We start from the raw sequence: 17,919 nt of genomic DNA on the forward strand, positions 1-17,919 counted from the left end.
AGTTGAGCCACATCTTCTCCTCTTTGATCGACACACTACTTCTGTTCACAGCTAAAATCCTCTTCATGGTCATTCCACCGTCTTCTTTTCCTTCCCCATTTTCAGCATGGTGAAACCGAACAGCGCGTCCAATAGTCCTAGCAAGTACGATGATCGCAACAGTCCACTCTACTAACATCATAGTAACAATCCCGGCATTTTGCTCGTCTCCCAGCCATTAACCGGAGAAAATGATTCCACCCAGAGTAGAGCAATGGTCATGGCACTCAGCGCCAAAAACCAAGTTGGGCTGGCTTTCTTGCCTAATATAAATTCTGGGAAATGTGGAAATTGTGTGTGGTATTCTTGCCTAATAATCTATGACCATCCAATGAGGGTGGTATCGAGAGAAATGGATGTCGAGCAATATTCATGAGTGTGATCTCTTCTTATTCTTCTTTTTGTCTGTGTGAGGTCACAGGTTCGATCCCAGCTTACCTACCAAAATAAAAAAAGAGATCAGGCCCATGAATATTGCCTATAGGAGTAGTTGATGCCAGTGAAGCTGAAGTAAGAGCGATCTATCAAAGGATTATGCGTCTGGAAAAGGTAGACCTTAATCTAGTGATTGTGGAGGGGATTCCTTGAATACTATTAAGGGGGGGGTTAGTCGCGGCAGATTTAAGTGAACTTGGGCGGATTGGAAGAATCCACCGTTAGTCGGGCCTTTTTTCGAGGACTTTTAAATGCGATGTTAGTGGAAAGTTGCGGACATCCCGACATTTGCTTGCCGTGGGAACTTCGAGTCCACAGGTATAAATAAAAAGCCTCGCCTAATGTTCACGCGAAACAGGTGAAACTTGAAATCCACGAGAGAGATTGCGCGCGTTGCCCTAATCGCAAGAGGCCAAAAACAACCTTTGTCTACCTTGGTCTCTCCCCAACGTATGCTCTCTCTCTCTCTCTCACACACACACACACACCAAACCCATCTCCCTCCCCCCCCCCCCCCCCCCCCCCCCCGCCCCTTCTCTCTATTCTGGAAAGAGGTTTTTTGTGACAGATTAAAAATCCCTATTATCTAACATAGATGAAGTTTGGTTTTTGCCCCAAAGTTTATTCTGGTTTTCTTGAACACCTCTCTCTGGTTTTCATGAGCACCTCTTTATTTTGGTTTTCATGAACACCTCTTTGGTTTTTTCCCCTGGAAATTCTGAAAATCTTTTTCCCTTTTTTCCCCTGGAAATTTCGAAAATCTTTCATTTTTATGCATTTTTCTCTTTTGTCTAGGTTTTACAACAGCCATAAAGACCCTATTTTCCATTTGGAGATTTGGATCCAATGCCTGAGTTGGAGCTTTGGATCCTGATGACACCCAAAATCTGACTGCACGAACTAACTTCGCAGAACTTATAATCCTGCGATCACAGAGAAAGCGTCAGCGGGCCCGGAGTTGTGGCTCCGGACGGCCACTTCGACACTCAAGTCAAAAACGGGCAATCTCAGATAATAGACAGGGAATGGGAGAGAGCTTAGTGAGGTTACCGGACCCGAGAACAAGAGAGGGTGAGAGAGAGTCCACCTGCTTGAGTGCGTAGTCCCCCTTTTATAGGGGTGGAGATCCACGATTTTGGAGATATCAATCATGCCTTTGATTTCGCCTACGTGGGGCGTGATGGTGGGAGAATAAGATCGTAGAGACATCAATCATATCCTTTATTCAATCCACGTGGAGCTTGATAGCTGGCGAATAAACACGTAGAAATACGGTTTCCGATGATTATGGGCGAATATCATGGATGGTGATTTAGGCGGGATGTTTCAAATTCGAAGGTCGCGCCTTACGCGTACCGGCCGTCCGGATTTTCCGTTTGGAGGCGAGATCTTCGCAATCGCGTTTGGTTCCCTGGGTAGCTCGGTACCGTTCAAGGGAGAAGTATCAAGGAGGTCCAATTGAAGTTCATTACTGACCGTGGTTGTGGGGATTGTGTCGACCAAGTTGAGTAATGGAGAAGGGGTTTGAGGTTCGGTGCCGGATATACCAATTTTACCCCTAACAGATCCAAAACCCTATTTCCCCATCACTAACTTTCCTTACAAATATTTGTATTCGTCTTCTCTTGCTGTCCTCTTATTCTCCTAGACTTAATAGCATACTCTAATAAAGAGTTAGAGAACTGATCCACTAGATTATTCCTTCATCCATTTTCTTCTAATCGATTTCACATCAAATCTCACCTTGTGATCTGATTTTTTTTCAGCACTGGTTCGTTCTCTGTAGCACCAAGTTTGGTGGCTGCTTCCCATGTGGTACATCATAACAAAGGCCCGGCTTTAGATCGGATGTGAATGTAAAGTAATGGTGATTCTACTTTTTGTTGGTAATAGTGAGGCTATATAAATGGGAAGGGATAGACATGCCAGTATTGATGCTGGAGAGCATTACTATAAAGAAAGTGCTAAGAAAATTTCTCTTTGATTTGATGCAAGCAACCGAGTTCTGGGTATATCTATCTACGGTCAATGGTAGCTTTTATGTGACGAAGCTATTTCAAGAAAAAAAATGAAAAATAACTTTGATCCTAATTAGAAATAAAGAATTTGCATACACAATAGAACTCGGGCAATAATATGGTGTGGATCAATCCAACATATGGCCTAGTAAATCGACGGTCCGGATCAATCAATAGTGGGGCACAAAATATAATAGCGCAACAAGATTGCGCCTTCTAAAGCATTCCTCCTTCCGAAAAAATGTGATAGGACACATCCACAAAAGGTTTAGACTGTCCTACCATGAAATGACCCGGATGTGTTGGAAAAAATTGAGGGTACTGTTGTTTATAGAAAACAGAAACTTGTTGCTTCAAGGCGTGATATCACTTTCCTTAATACAAGATTCGCCTCCACTAGTAGTGTGCAAAGGGGATCCGCGAATTGCCTCCAAGATACAATGAAGCCTACTAGGGAAGCCCTACTAATGTTTAATGATGCGTAGCACTAGCGGAATCAAACCCGAAATTCCCTTCCGAAATTTCAAGCCTTAGAGAAATTTCTAGATACTGTTTCTGCAGAAAAACAATATCTAGAACAGTAAACAAAAGAAAAACAGTATGTAGAAATACTTGGGGATTTTGTAGGAGTGTAGAAGAGAGTGTAAAGTCTGTCAGAATTGCCAATTCGTTTTTCTATTTGAAATGACTGAATTCTGCACATTTTGTAGACCACCTGGTGTCTTTTCAGTGTGAAAAACACCTCTACAGGACACCTTTCCAGAATGTTTAAAATCTGACCGTTAGATCGCACCCATTGATATTGAACGGTCCTGATCGATCCGAAGTGCAAAGTGCACGTAAAAAAGCGCCACCATGCGCCCTATAGCCCATTGCCCACGCCGCGTGTGCACGTGTGCGAACGCACCGTCTCGCGGGTCCAACCATGGGTTCAACCCAATGTGCAATCAACAAGTAATAGAAAAGTATAGTGCTTTATAAGCCCTTCTCTTTCCTTTCTCTCATCCGGTACGGGACTATCTTTTCAACTACACTTCTACATCCTTTTGTAAAAGTAAATCTTTCCAAGAAAACATTTTTTTTTTCCCAAACGCTTTTGATAAAATATTTTCCAAAACACTAAAACATGCAAAATACATGATTTTGAAAATCCAAAATCACTAACAGGATGCCCATTTGATAATTCTTGCTTTGGATCTCTTGTGGCCTCCACGGGAGATCCAAAGCAAGCCCCATCAAGTGAGCGGTTTAGATCGCCGGCATAGTTGGCCTGATTTGGGGTTGCAGGAGATCTAAACCAAGCCCTATCAAGTGGACAACGGCTCAGATAAATCTAACAAATAACTTATTTAGCCTAGCCTATGACCCTATCCAAAGTGAAATGACTGCTTTAGCTGGGCCCACAAATGCACAATATTACTTAGATATTTTAATAGGGCACACAAATCCATGTGGTAGTAGTAAAAATTGATTTTTAAAACTCTAGGACTTCAAATTCATGTGTTTGTTGATGACTAACGGATGATTTTTATGTCCGCATGACTCTAAAAAGTCCCCATAGGAGAACCCAAAGTCCCAATTGTCCGCACATTAAAGTCCAAGTCCCCAAAGAGTCATGGACAATATGAAAAAGTCCGCACATTAATGTCCGCACATTAAAATCAAGCACGACTAACCCCCCCAAGTGGCTTAGAGGTTCTCCTGTGTCCCCCGTGGAGGTTCGCTCGTTTCTTTGACGAAATCCTTGATAAAATTGAAGGATCCTCAACAACCTTCAATCATGTCAAGAGATCGGCAAACAAAGTAGCAGATGATTCGGCCAAAGAGAGAGTAGATAGCCTTGTTTTTCAGTGGTTTGATTTCTTGCCCCCTTAATTTAGGGCTGCTTTTTTGTTCTTGTTCTTTTCCTCTTTTTTGGCACTTCTTTTTCCTTATATCCATTCGGGTTCACCTCCTTGGTTGCCCTTTCTCTCTTTTAATAAAATTTTGCTAACATTCAAGAAAAAAAATATTGCTGGTCATCCATTTCTCTTGGTCCCACCCTCATTGGATGATTATAGATCTTTGATCAAGCGTTGTAAATGGTGTCCTTTTAGATGTCTTTAAGCCATTCATTCTTTGTAGGCCTCAATGTCCCTCGTCGCTTAAGGGGAAGAAAAGAGAAGTGATAGCTTTGAAATTCTTGAACAAGAAGGGATGGCCTACGGGGAGCCTTCGTAGCATCGAGAATGTGTGGAAAGCGGAGCAGAAGAACGAAGCTGAACAGAAGAAATTGGATGAGGCCCGCAAACAGATCCTAGAAGAGAAAGCTATCTGAATTTAGACGCCTAGAGCTTTATTTGAGGATAGTCCTCAATCCGCTAATGATGAGTGGAGGAAACTCCATTCGGATCCATCACTTCTGCTATGACAGTGGATCCATTGCTTCTGATACGACAGTGGGAGCAGGAAGCACTTTCTTGGATTAAGAACAATCCTGTCTAGATGGCCATGATGCGCAAATCTGTAGGAGCCAAGGAGTCTAAGCATGAGAGGAAAGAACATAAGAAGCAGCATCACAAGAAGTCGAAGCATATAGGAAAGAAGATAAAGAAGCAGCATCACACGAAGTGAATGCATGAGAAACATTCCCCTGAATGTCAGACAGATGTTGAAGGAGCCACGAGTGCAAAGGAAGAGAAAAGAACAACTGGCTCCACTACAGGCCGATCCCAAGTGAACTCATTTTGTTTAGTACTGTTTCCTTAGTAGTTTGGGTTCCAGTAAACTCTACACAATATCCTTCATGTACAACCGGAATATTAACTCCATCATTAAATTTCAGGTACGAGAAGAACAACTGGCCACAAGCTCCAAACTTGTGAACATTCCTTCGAAGGAGGCAAAACACCCTGTCTGAGTGAGGCTCAGTGAATGGTGCATAATGCACTCTACATGAGACAGAGCCATTAGCACTAAATTGCATAAGCTTCAACCCACTTCCTTTTATATTTATGGAAATGTGAGATAATTAAGATCTATAAAATAATTAGAGTTGCAGGAGAAAAAATGACTATTTTTTAGGGTTCAACTCGGGCGGGTCGGGTTCGGGTTGAGGCCAACCCTAACCCGACCCGAGCAACCATTTACTCAACCCGAACCCGACCCGAGTTCCAACCCAACCCGACCCAAGCAGCCCTTTTTGCCAACCCGAACCCGACCCAACCCGAGATTTTAAGCTTAAAAACTAAAAAAATTATTAAAAATTTCAGGTTTAACTCAGGTCGGGTTGCCCAAGCCCTCAACCCGGGTTGAGAAAACCCAACCCGAACCCGAACCCGACTTGAACTCAACCCAACCTGAGTTTTTTCCGTGTTGAACCCACCCGAGTTGCACCCCTACTCTTTTTACTCCTGAAAATATGTCTCCTCTTTCTTTTCTTTTGTTTTTCTCCATTTTTCATTTAAACTCGGTATCAGGGCCAAATCCATCAACCGTAGTTTCTTCTTTTGCCATCTCCAAAATCAAACTCTACCTATTAAGGGCGTATTGTCAAAAAGCTCCATGGTGGTGGTGCGATCATATGGATGACATCAATAAACTTAGGAATCATTTCCAATCAATCACTATGGAAAAAACCAATCTGACGAGGCTCAATTAATAGGTAATGTGAAAGATATTAGAGTGATTTTATTATTCCATCTAAAGGGTTTATTATAGAGTTTCATGCTGGAAAAAATACAGTTAACCCCTTGTTTATTGATCTATAGAAATAGAGGGTTTATAACGAAAACTAGAGGATCTAAAGCTATATTCGAAGCAAGAAAAGTCAAAAGAAAAGTTATATAGCGAAAAGCAAATGCAATAATTGGTGAACGATGTAGCACTTTTATTAAATGCTAGATCCAAGAATAAGGGTTAAAAAAAGGAGCAAGAGAATCGCAAGGAGGTGGACAAGTAGAGGCTATAGGGAGGTATGTCTTCTGTAGAGAAAGGGAAAGTATAATGGTCTTTTTTTTTTCTTTGTTGAATAATAACTTTATAAAAAAGGACAACAGAGGTACAAAAAACAAGAGTCCAAGTAGCCCCTAACCAAAGGAAACAAAGAGCAAGGGCAAAATAAAACAAACAAAGAAACTCTCACCCAAGATTATAAAAGAGGAAGGGAATTGGATACAACAATTGATTCGTCTGTCCCTGCGACGACGTTAACTCTCCACGATATAAGAAAAAGAGATAGGAACAACAGAACTTAGACTTATCATATGAGTGATGTAATTAGCAAGCTTCGACTAGGGACATCGATTAGAGGCCCGAGCAATAATGCTAGCAAAACTCCCTCCACCCATAAGTGGTTACCTAGAAGGTCCAAGGAAATCCACAATCACTCCAGAAGAGCATGAACTTCAACCTCTCACTAGAGTCGACCACATTAATAGAACCAAAGAAGGCTTTGATGAAAGAACCAATCTCATCACTAATCACACCTCCAATTCTGGCATAATGACCAAAATTGCCTCTTGAGATACCATCAAAGTTCAACTTCACAAAAATAGGTCTCGGAGAATTCCATCTGGCAATGCATTTCTCGGCTTCTTCCTGTTCCAAACTTGATATATAGCCTGATCGTCCAATGGGACCTTAGTTTCAATTTCGTTCAATTCTGAATGGAATTTCTAAAAAAATCCATTCCTGAATGGATTCCGAAATAGAAACATCAATGAAACTTTCTGGATGGAATTCTAAAAAATTCAACCAGATTCTGGTGTGATTCTAGTGTTCCGGAAATTCCATCCAGAACACCCTAGTCCGGACGAAATTGGCCAAAAACGTAGTGAAAATCACAGTCCACGGCAATCAAATGGGAGGGTTAAAATATGTCAAAAACCTCATTCCAAAAACACTAACAAAAGTTTGACGGCGGTCATATTTTCGTGCAGTCTCCTAAATCGGTTGTTCCAGTACATTCTACGCATAAGGGCAACCTTTTTCTCCCAATCAAAGGTGTGATTCAAAGGAGTTACCCTTTTTTCAATTTTTTTACAGTAATTTCAGTTTTTCCATCCATATTCTCTATTTTTATTTGAAACATCCCAAAAGGTGTTTGGGGCCTTCCGGTGGGGAATCAGTCACTGGTTTTGCTCCCACTTGATCAAATTATTCGGTGAGCATATGCTACATTGGTGGCCGATCAATGCAAGAAAGGCATATCAGGTGGGGGCTATTTAAAGAACATCATGAGCATATTCTTAATGACGTAACGACTTGTAAGAAGGTTCCGCAGAACATCAAATGGCAGTGGAGAGGATTTGGGACGATCACAAACATAAGGCAAGTAGGATAAACACAAAGATTGAAAATCCATATGATTCGCCTATTGAAGGGAAAGAGGAGGAAGAAGATGTTTCCATTACTAGCCCCCATCATCTAGATCAGAACAAATTAAGGGCAAAGAAAAAGTGCCCAAAAGTAGGTGGGAAGAAAGTGGTTGAAAGAATCATTTGCTCCACGAACAACCCCCAGTGCTCGGCCCAGCATAAGAACTACTTTGGTAAGCAAGGAAGAAGTTGACTGACATGGAACTTGGAAACTTGGTATGATTCTAATATCTCTTTCAATTTTTCCATGTCTCAATATTGGCAGCCAATGATTGATGTGGTCTGTTCCATTCGGCCAAGGTATATAGTGCCATCTCATCACTGCTTAAGAATAAAGGTTTTGAAGAACAGCGTGCAGGAGTTGGAGAGCATTTGGCCATGGTAAAATTCTCATGAAAATTCACGAGTTGTTTGATTGTAATTGATTGTTGGACGAACCTGAAGCAACGTCCTTTGATAAATTTTTCGGTTAACGAGGTACTTTTTCTTAAGTCAGTGATGTACCAAGCATAGTAAAGAACGCCGATGCTTGGTTAGATACTTTAGATGCATGTATTCAAGAGGTTGGTCCACATATCATTGTGCATTTTGTAACAAATACCAAAGTTTGGTGACAAAGTTGTAAGGAAGAGTTAAAAATAAAATACGGTAGATTTTATTAGACCATGTGTGTAACACATTGGATAGATCATACGATTTAAAACTAGCTAAAGCATTAGAGTTTCCTATCATTTGGTAATACCATAGAGAAAGCTCGCAAATAACCAGGTTTACATATAATAACGGACGGTTGTTTCACCTTTTGAGAAACAAATTCACCGGAGGAAAAGTTTTGTGCTGTCTTGTTTGGACGAGGTATGCCATAAACTTTTTGGTCATTCATTGTAGGATGATTCCTAAAAAATCTATCGAACAAAGGTTTGTGTCGGAGGAGTATATTACGGTAAGTATGTCAAGATTAGCCAGTGAGAAGAAGGTTAGATAGAATTAAAAATGAAGACATCCGTAAAAAGGTGGGGTGGCACCAATTGAAGAGAAGATGAGAGAGCACTGCTTAAGATGGTTTGGGCATATCCAACGTAGGCCTTTGGATGCTCCAGTGAGAAGAAGTGACCCGTGCCAAGTCGATGGAGTAAAAAGAGGTAGGGGCAGACCGAAAACAACTTGGGTAGAAATAGTGAGGAAAGACTTTATGGCTGGGAACATAACAAAGAACATGACCTTGAATAGGAGAGAATGGAAGAAAATGATCCAATCAGACGAACCCAACTAGTGTCAGGATTAGACTTAGTCAATTTGATCTGGGTAGATTCTTTCACCTTCTTCATGAAAATTTTCTAAAGGATTCATTAGCCAACCCCAACTAGTTTGGGACCAAGGCTTAGTTGAGTTGAGTATATCAAGATTAGCCAGGAGACTATTTCGACGTTTTTGGATAACTCGTTTTTATCCAACTATAGAATGATTTGAGTATTGTTGAGCCTTTGATGAGATTGCTTTGCTTGGTAGATAGTCAAGACAAACCTGCCATAGGATATTTGTATAAAGACATGGATAAGGCCTAGGAAGTCATAAGGGAAAGGTTGGAGAGAAAGAAGTAGGAGTACATTTTGGAGTTATTAATAAAAGACGGGATGATTAGCTTCGTAGTGCTAAATTGATACAAGATGATGACAAGTAGGATGTGATGGATGATCAATTTGAGGATTATAGATCTACATCAGGTGACTATGGCATTGATATCGCAATTTGAAACCGAAAGAAGATAAATCCAAGTAAAAATAATTTGCATTGTCGATTATTATCATTTATGTTATGCTTTCATTTGATTTAAAATTTTAATGAGGCAATGATGACTGGGTCAACTTTATAATTGCAGTTGCAAGGTGGTCACAGTTTGGTAATGGCTGCCCAGAACTACAAACATTTGCAGTTCGAATAGTGTGACGGTGCGAAAGGGCATGGAGTACTTTCGAACACATCCACTCCAAGAAAATAAATAGATTGGGGCATCACAGATTCAATGATCTGGTATTCGTCCACTACAACTGTAAGTTTTGAGAAAGAAATATTTCTGCAGTACACTGCCATTAATATATTTTAGACGTATAAAGAAAAAAATCAAACACTACAAACCCCGTCTGCCTAGAGGACATTGATACTGAGTAAGATTGGGTAGCAGAACAAGATGTTAAGTACAAGAACATCAATGATCGTGATGGTGGAATTGTTCGTGGCAGAGAAGATAATGAGGATGAGTGGAAGTGGCCATAAGCTGATTGGGAGATGAAAGATTTCAAATTTTTTAATATTTATGAACAATTTCATGCTTCAACTTACTTATGTTTCGTAATATTTATACTTAGCATTTGGTTATCTATCCTTAGGTTCTATAACTATTTCATAATTTATGATTGTTGCGTCATTGAGCTGAATTATGAAATTAATTAGGCTCATCAAGAGGCAACTTCATGGCCACATGCATTTGCGGATGTTTTAAGCAGTAAAATGAGTGTCTATCTATTCGTTAGATTTGGTTGTAATGGCTTCTTATATTTTAAAAATATTTAACTTTTTAGTTTTTCTTTTATTTCTTTAATTTTTTCAAAATTTTGTAGCTCTTTTTAGGAACGGAACATGGAAATGTTGCAATCAAAGAGAAAAACATAATGCTCGCTACAACAGAATTGACAGGTAATAATGAAACACAGTTAAAGAAGGAGTTTTGGGACACTAAAATTCAATATCAGATCATATTGGATCGAGGTCATCTTTAAAGATAGTGGATAGGATAGTTGGAAGATGGGTTGCATCAGCAATAGATGCCCTAAAGCTCAACTCTGATGGAAATTCACGTGAAAATCATAGTCCATCTAGAATAGGTAGATTTAAAATGATAGAGTAATGAGAGAATACTAGGGCGGTCCTTTGGGGATCAAGGTCTCCAGTGAATCTGAGGCTCAATCTTTTCTTACCAGACTATTTTTTTGTTGAAAAAAGATTGATGGTATTCTATTGATGGAGGAAGATCCTAAAACTATTGCTTGGGCTCCTAAGAGTAGTTCAAGCCCATGATGGTTAGCCCATGTTATTGATGAGGTCATACACTTTGTAAGAGGTGAGATGTGTCATTTCAGACTCATTTCTCCTTTACATACATATTTAGTGAAGCTAATAAAAATCACACTCTTGCTACGGAAGGTGCAGAACAACATCAATAGGGCCTTCTTTGCCAAAGGCCCTAGTGTAATGTCATCATGATTTATGCAAAATATCTTTGTCATATTAAAAAAAATAAGAACCCTTAATTATCCGGGGTAAAAATGTATCCAATGAACGAACATTTTCTTTCTTATGTACTATAGAGCGCCTAGTAGATAACACTCTACCATCACCCAATTTATTAGATGATCATCTGCTGTGGTAAACTAAATTGCAGGTTTGTATGATTAAGGGTAGCAGCATAGAACCAACAGTAAAATTTAATGTACAACGCTACCCCTTGTTACATGCTCATTTAATCAATGGACAGAATCAACGCCTATAGATATGGAATAATATGAATATTTCTAGTGGTTGACCCTCAGGTCAATCTACTATGGATAAAAAGTAATATGGAACCAACAAAGAGAGATTAAGAAAAAGCATTACTTTTGCCACATGGATTCAAGGTTTACACTATTATGACAGCATCAGCAATGGTGAACCCAACCACTAAACAACTGGAAGGAACTTTGCCAAGAACATTCACCTTTACATACCCCCAAACTTCGTGACTCAACCAGTATAACACTGAAATCTAGAAAACATCAACCCATAGAGTACTTAAGTGAGTCCCCTGCACCCTGAAAGAAAAAACAAGACAGCGCAAAATCGGCGATAAAAATACTAACAAGAGAAATAACCACAGCCGAAGTAGTCGACTCGCCAACACCCTTAGCACCCCCGAGAGTAGTAACCCCCCACGCACAGCTCACAACAGCAATGATTCCACCAAACACATATGACTTTATCATCGCGCTAACTATATCCCAAGGCCTCATAGCTCTCAGCGCCGAATCCAATATAATGTTAATGCTCACCCCATAGACCGCATCTGCCAATAGTGCACTCGAAGCCATCCCCACGAAAAAGCACATTAAGGTCAGAATTGGTAAAGACACACAACAAGCTATCACTCTGGGGGTAACCAGGTAATCCACGGGGCTCGTCCCCAAAACTCTCAATGTATCAGTCTGCTCAGAGACCTGCATTGTCCCTAATTCAGCTGCAAACGCACTCCCTATACGCCCCGCAATGACAATAGATGTGATCACAGGGCTTAGCTCTCGTGAAAAAGCTAGGGCTAGAACACCCCCAACATATCTATCCAAACCTAATCTTGTGAATTCCCTAACGAATTGGATTGTGAAAGCCATGCCGACAAAGGCGGCCGTTAAGAGACAGACGCCGACCGATCTTGGGCCGACTCTCTCCAGCTGTTGGAGGGTATTTATCCAGTGAATTTCACCCTTCAGGGTCCTGATAATTACCTGCCCTGATAAGATTATGACTGATAAACCCATCCATAGATACCTAGGGGCAGTCCATTTGGACAGGAAGATGTCTGGTTCTGGTGCGTTATTTGTGTTTATTTCGGGAACGAAAACGGGCGGAGGAGTGTTGTCTGTGTCTGAAGATGATTGTAATTGAAAATGTTTGATGGGTTTCTGAAACTTACATCTCAAAGGAGATCCTCCTGGGAAGGTGAAATTTCGAACGGAGTGGGTCGGGGCTTTAGTTGTCTTCCTTTTGCCAGCTCCAGTAGGGTTTTTTCTGCAAAGGGGTTTAGGGTTTCGGGTGAAGATAGACAAAACGATATATAAGAGGGGGAGAGAGAATGATACCTGTTAAAAATATCCGGCAATGGACGAAGAAGAGATGCAGTTTCCATGGCTTTGGCTGATCAGCGGCTACATTCAAGCACCTGAGGCAGACAGAAGGAAGAAGGAAGGCTCCGTGATATCGCGGCTTTGTCTATAAGCTAAGGGGCCGTTTGGATACGCGGATTTTAGAATCCAGGTTTTAGTTTGAAAACAGTGTATAAGTGGGTTCATGATCGAGGTGTTTTTATATGTTGAAAGAGGGTTCATCTTATGGACGGTTTGGATCATCCTATGGTGTGGGCCGTACGGTAATTCTTGAAAACTAATGGGCTCTGAGGCCTTTCATCATATAAAAACTCTTAGAAGTCTCTCCCCCATCCCGAGATTTTTAAACCAGGAAACATTCTCTCCCCCATCCCGAGATTTTTAAAACCCGGAAGCATTGGCCAGAAATCAGAAAACAACGGCTGGCCTCTTTCTTCTCTAGTCTCTCCCATAGTACCATCTACAATTTTAAGGAAATCCAAGATTCTAAAATCCGCGTAACCTAACGGCCCCCAATTGTTTTTATTTTTTTTGTTCAGTGTAAACCCTAACAGCAGCCAATGGAGGTGCTGGTCGGAAGCATTGGTTGTAAATCACATTTAAATCACCAAATGTGATTTACAGGCAATGGGGTGCCCTTCCATCCATTTTTTCAAGGCCACCCCTCAGTTTAGAAGACCGTGTCAAAATAATTTCATCGAGGCTTCTTTGTATTTAAATTTTCATGATCACATCAGTATTTCTCAGGTCATTCGTATCAAAATTCTTAGATAAAAAATTCTTCCTAACTTAAAACAAATTTAGAGTGGCGTCAAGGAAACTGAGAGTACCACCGAAAAGGGGACCGAACAAATTGATTCTGGCCACATCCTCACGAGCACTCGTGAGGAATCCCCTGAGTTCGAGAAAATCAACAAAACTTTATTTTTTCTTTGCACACATGGCACATTCTCATTGCAGGTCCCCTGCTCGGTGGTACTTTCGGTCTCCACACCATTTTCCTTAAAATGTTTCTTACCCGGGCTTGCCCATAAAAAAATAAAAAATTATCCTGATTCATATCATCAGCGTATTAAGAGATTTGATAGGGATGTGGGGAAAGCCATTTCACAGCTGGCTTTTGAATTGTAGAACAGCCACATCATGTGAATGAGAAGAATAAGACAATCAGCCAAAAGCCAGCCGCGAAATGGCTTTCCACGAAATTGCCTGGCAAATAACAGTCAAACCAATGATGAATTCAATTTATTGTACACACGTCCAATTCATTAATAATAATTCTATTAAACAGCATCACGCCATCAGAAAAATTACACTATTTCTTGGAGATTGTTTTAGAATGTATAAAGTTTTTATATATTACATTATTGGTGTTCTTGACCTTGAAGTATGAAGCCTTCAGATTGACCCATACGTGTGTGTATATTTCACAGTATTCTCTTAACATCCTTCCATGAGTTTCCTAGTTATAAATTATAATTGTGAAGATTAATACTGGAATAGTAGTTATTCCAACGATTAATGAATGCATGTTAAAGAAATATACATTATATTTTCTTTAGAATTTGCAGCTACTTGTTGAAGTCGAAATTGGTGCACCAGTCATACGACGACACATGGCTTATGAGCCCGCAAGGAGCCTTGAGGCCACACGGCGTGGCATGACGCCACCCAACATAAAGACTCCCTTACACCAGCACGATACAGCCAAAGGCCACAAGCCACCCACTTGCCAGTCAAGAGCCTCCGACTAACCTAACCTGGGGAAAATACAGCACAGTGCCAATCGTGTCAATTCCTAGAATGGTCCCGTCTATAGTAAGAGCCACCCTGAAAAAATCTAAGCAGATCGGCGGCGCCGTCAAAGGCACCAATGCCAACCCTCGCCAAGAACACACGGCATTCCCACATTCCAAGGGAACTCCACCTATAAAATAGAACATGCACCCATCCAAAGGAGAAAAAGACAGAGAGATAACCAAGGTCCGCCTAAGCTCTTGTTTGAAGCTTAGTTCCACCTGTTACCTCCGAAGCTAACTTAGAGTGAAAGGGTTCCCCCCAGAGTTCCCAAACTGTGGGTGGCCTTAACCCGCTGTCTTCAAGTGCTAGTCCCTCTCCAGTCTCCAAGGATCATCTTTCAAACCCTTTGAACCCAAAAGCGCTCAGAGGAAGGACTCGCTTGAGCACTCAGCTTGATTTAGACCGCAACACTACTAATATACTTACGCATTTTTTCGCAAGCCTATCAATTTTAGTTTATTTCTTAAAATCTATTTGAAACCAATTGGTTTACATCCAAGATCTAGACGTGATGGACTCTATTTCACTCGTTGCAACTTGTTTCCAAAAAATGCATTTGAAAATAACACTTATTTTATGTGTAAGAAAATGGAACCCATTCTAGAAGGTACGTGTATAGAGATCATGATCAAAACCACTTTATTCCAAAGCTCATCCATCTTAGGTTATGGTTTTTTCCCTTGAAGATATCATGGCCACCGTGTATAGGGCCCTGCAGTCTTTTAAGAACCATCACTATAACCTGATGTGAGAATTTCTAAGGAAAATTTCTTATAAAAATTTTGCTTCTCTAGATAAAATAATTGAGCCCGGTGTTGGACTATTATTTCTGGTTTGACTACTAAGAACTTAAATGCAATATGGTTGTTAGAATTTCCAATAAAAATACTATGAAATAAACTAGTTTGAAAACCAAAATATCGATGAAAGTGGACATACACGTGTACTTTCTTTTATTTTTTGAAGGTAGGGCCTTTTTTTGAAAATCCATTGTTGAATGAAGAAGGAAAAAGGCTAAGTTGTGTCACTTGGTCACTCTCCTTAGGAATCATATACCTCTCCAATGGTGGAATTCATATGGACCATGCTTAGTCATCAACTGCATAGAATACTCCAAATTAGATTCTTGGGATTATATCGCAGTGGAAATTTATGGGAGCATGGCTCATCCACAGCAGTGCGTAACTACGCACCGCATGAAGGGTTTAGATCACCTCGATCAACATCTTTTGCACGGTTACTTGTTATAGGAAAATGCAGTTTTAAGTCCAGAGATCTATTTCTTTCGATTTCTGATTACTTCCGATCGATTTCTAGCCGAGAAAACCTAGAATCACAATCCCCCTGTAGTTGTTTCTATAAAATTAAAGAAATCTGCATCGAAGAAATCATACGAGACGGTTGGAGAATCAAAATACTAATGAAAGTGGAGAGACATACGATCGACAATTTTTGAAGACAGAACCCTTATTTGAAAATCCGTTGAATTGAGAAGGAAAAAGGTTGAGTCGTGCCACTTGGCCACTCTCATTGGAAATTTCATTCATCCCCTGCGGTACAATTCATATGGACCGCTGCTTATTCATCTAGGGATGATATCCCCCCCCCCCCCCCTACTGGTTTCTGTGAGAATGGTTCGCTGCTGGAGGATAGATTCACCCCCTTCAACCTTTTTCTTTGGCTTTAAAACTCAACGAATAAAGTTGGGGGGGGGGGGGGGGGGGGGAGATATCATTTCCCCGTAAAATACTCCAAAATAGATTACCAGGATTATCTCGTAGGGGGGTTTTTGGGGGCACCACTCATTCACAATGCTGCCTATCTACCCATTGTATGAGGGTTTAGGTCACATTGATCAACCTCATTTGTTCGGTTGCTCACCAGATCAAAATGCAGTTTTAAATCCAACAATCTATTTCTTTCGATTCCCAGTCACTTATGATCGATTTCTGGTAGAGAAATCCTAGAACCATGCCCCGCGGCCCGAGTTCTGCAAAATTAAAGAAATTTGCACCCAAAAAAACTAGTTAAAATGTGTTCTTTGCCGGTGCATTTTTAGCTGCCACCCGTGCCATGGATCTAAAATTCCCCATCCGAGATAATACTAATAATCTAATTTGGATTTTTGTGTGTTGTAGATGGCTAAGCATGATCCACATGATTTGATGATCTAGACCATTGATTCATGGGCCCCACCGACAGACAGGGCATGCCCCAAAAATGTGGGCTATAGGATGGGGGAAATGATATTTCCACCCTTCTCTGACGGATAAAATCCCCCTCCCTAGCGGTTTATGTGAGAATGGTTCACTGCTTGAGGATAAATTCACCCCCTTTAACTTTTCTTTTGCCTTTAAAACTTAACGAATAAGTGAATAACGTTAGGGGGGGGGGGGGTTGCATCATTCCACTAGGATGGGCCTAAACTCGTGCCTAGACCCTTCGATTCATTGGAGTTTTTGCTACCAAGAAGCTAACTTGTCTAGGTAAATAAAAAGTTTAGTGCTTGCTGTTAAATGAATGGATGGAGTTTTTGCTACCATGCTGCCCCAAAAACGGAGGTCATAAATTGAATGCTTAGGACCATCCTTGCATATGCCAACCCTAGAAATTGCCCAAAAGGGCAGATATATGGTGACGAGTTTTCTATAACATAAGAAGCTAACTACTTGTCCAGGTGAATAAGAAGTCTAGTGCTTGCTGTTAAATCAATAGGTGGAGATTTTTTTTTTCTTAACTGGATTGCAGGAAATTTAGGGCCCGTTTGGATGCCGAGAAGATCTTGATTCAGATTTCTGACATTTGTAGCACTTTTCTATGTTGTGATTTTGATCCGGATCAAATCATTTGATTTCCAAATCAGTGACTGACAGTGGAAAAAAAAAAGATTTCAAGATATGCTGTGGAAAAAGATTTCAAAATATGCTGTGGAAATCCATAGATCTAACCGTTTCCTTCACCCTCTTTCCTCCTCAAACTCTCCCCTCCAGTAGGAATTACCCCCTTCCCTCTCTGTCTCCCTCAACATGAGCCGGTGGATCTATCCATTTTGTATTCAAAACTCAATTTCAAATCCAAATACAAAATACCAGGTATTCAAACCGGCCCTTATGGAAAAGTTTGGAAAGGAAAAATATTACTAAAATTTCCTATATTTTTAAACACAAAAAAATATTCCCCTGTTTAGATTGCAAGAAAAAAAAAGTTCTGGTTTTCGCCTTAGAAATTTACGTTTAGTGCAATTATCGAAACACGGTAGTGGGAATATCAGTCCATTTTTTTTTCTGAAAAAATAAACGCACGCGGCAGGCCTCCTATATAATAATAATATCTTTCGTTGATAGGGCAACTTGGGGACTC

The 17,919-nt window shown here is 40.5% G+C and overlaps 1 protein-coding gene across 1 annotated transcript; it reads right to left on the reverse strand.

Moving 5' to 3' along the window:
* Positions 1-11,483: 11,483 nt before the first annotated feature.
* On the reverse strand, positions 11,484-12,888 carry LOC143888026 (protein TRIGALACTOSYLDIACYLGLYCEROL 1, chloroplastic-like). The gene is made up of 2 exons (XM_077392307.1): positions 12,736-12,888; positions 11,484-12,664 (listed from the first exon to the last, which is right to left on the reverse strand). Exons 1-2 carry the CDS (start codon positions 12,780-12,782, stop codon positions 11,659-11,661), a joined length of 1,053 nt encoding a protein of 350 aa, XP_077248422.1. The 5' UTR covers positions 12,783-12,888; the 3' UTR covers positions 11,484-11,658.
* Positions 12,889-17,919: the final 5,031 nt, after the last annotated feature.

The sequence above is a fragment of the Tasmannia lanceolata genome, unplaced genomic scaffold, assembly GCF_043159265.1.
Source record: "Tasmannia lanceolata isolate RefF3 unplaced genomic scaffold, GAP_Taslan_0.1 ptg000012l, whole genome shotgun sequence".
NCBI classification, from domain to species: domain Eukaryota; kingdom Viridiplantae; phylum Streptophyta; class Magnoliopsida; order Canellales; family Winteraceae; genus Tasmannia; species Tasmannia lanceolata.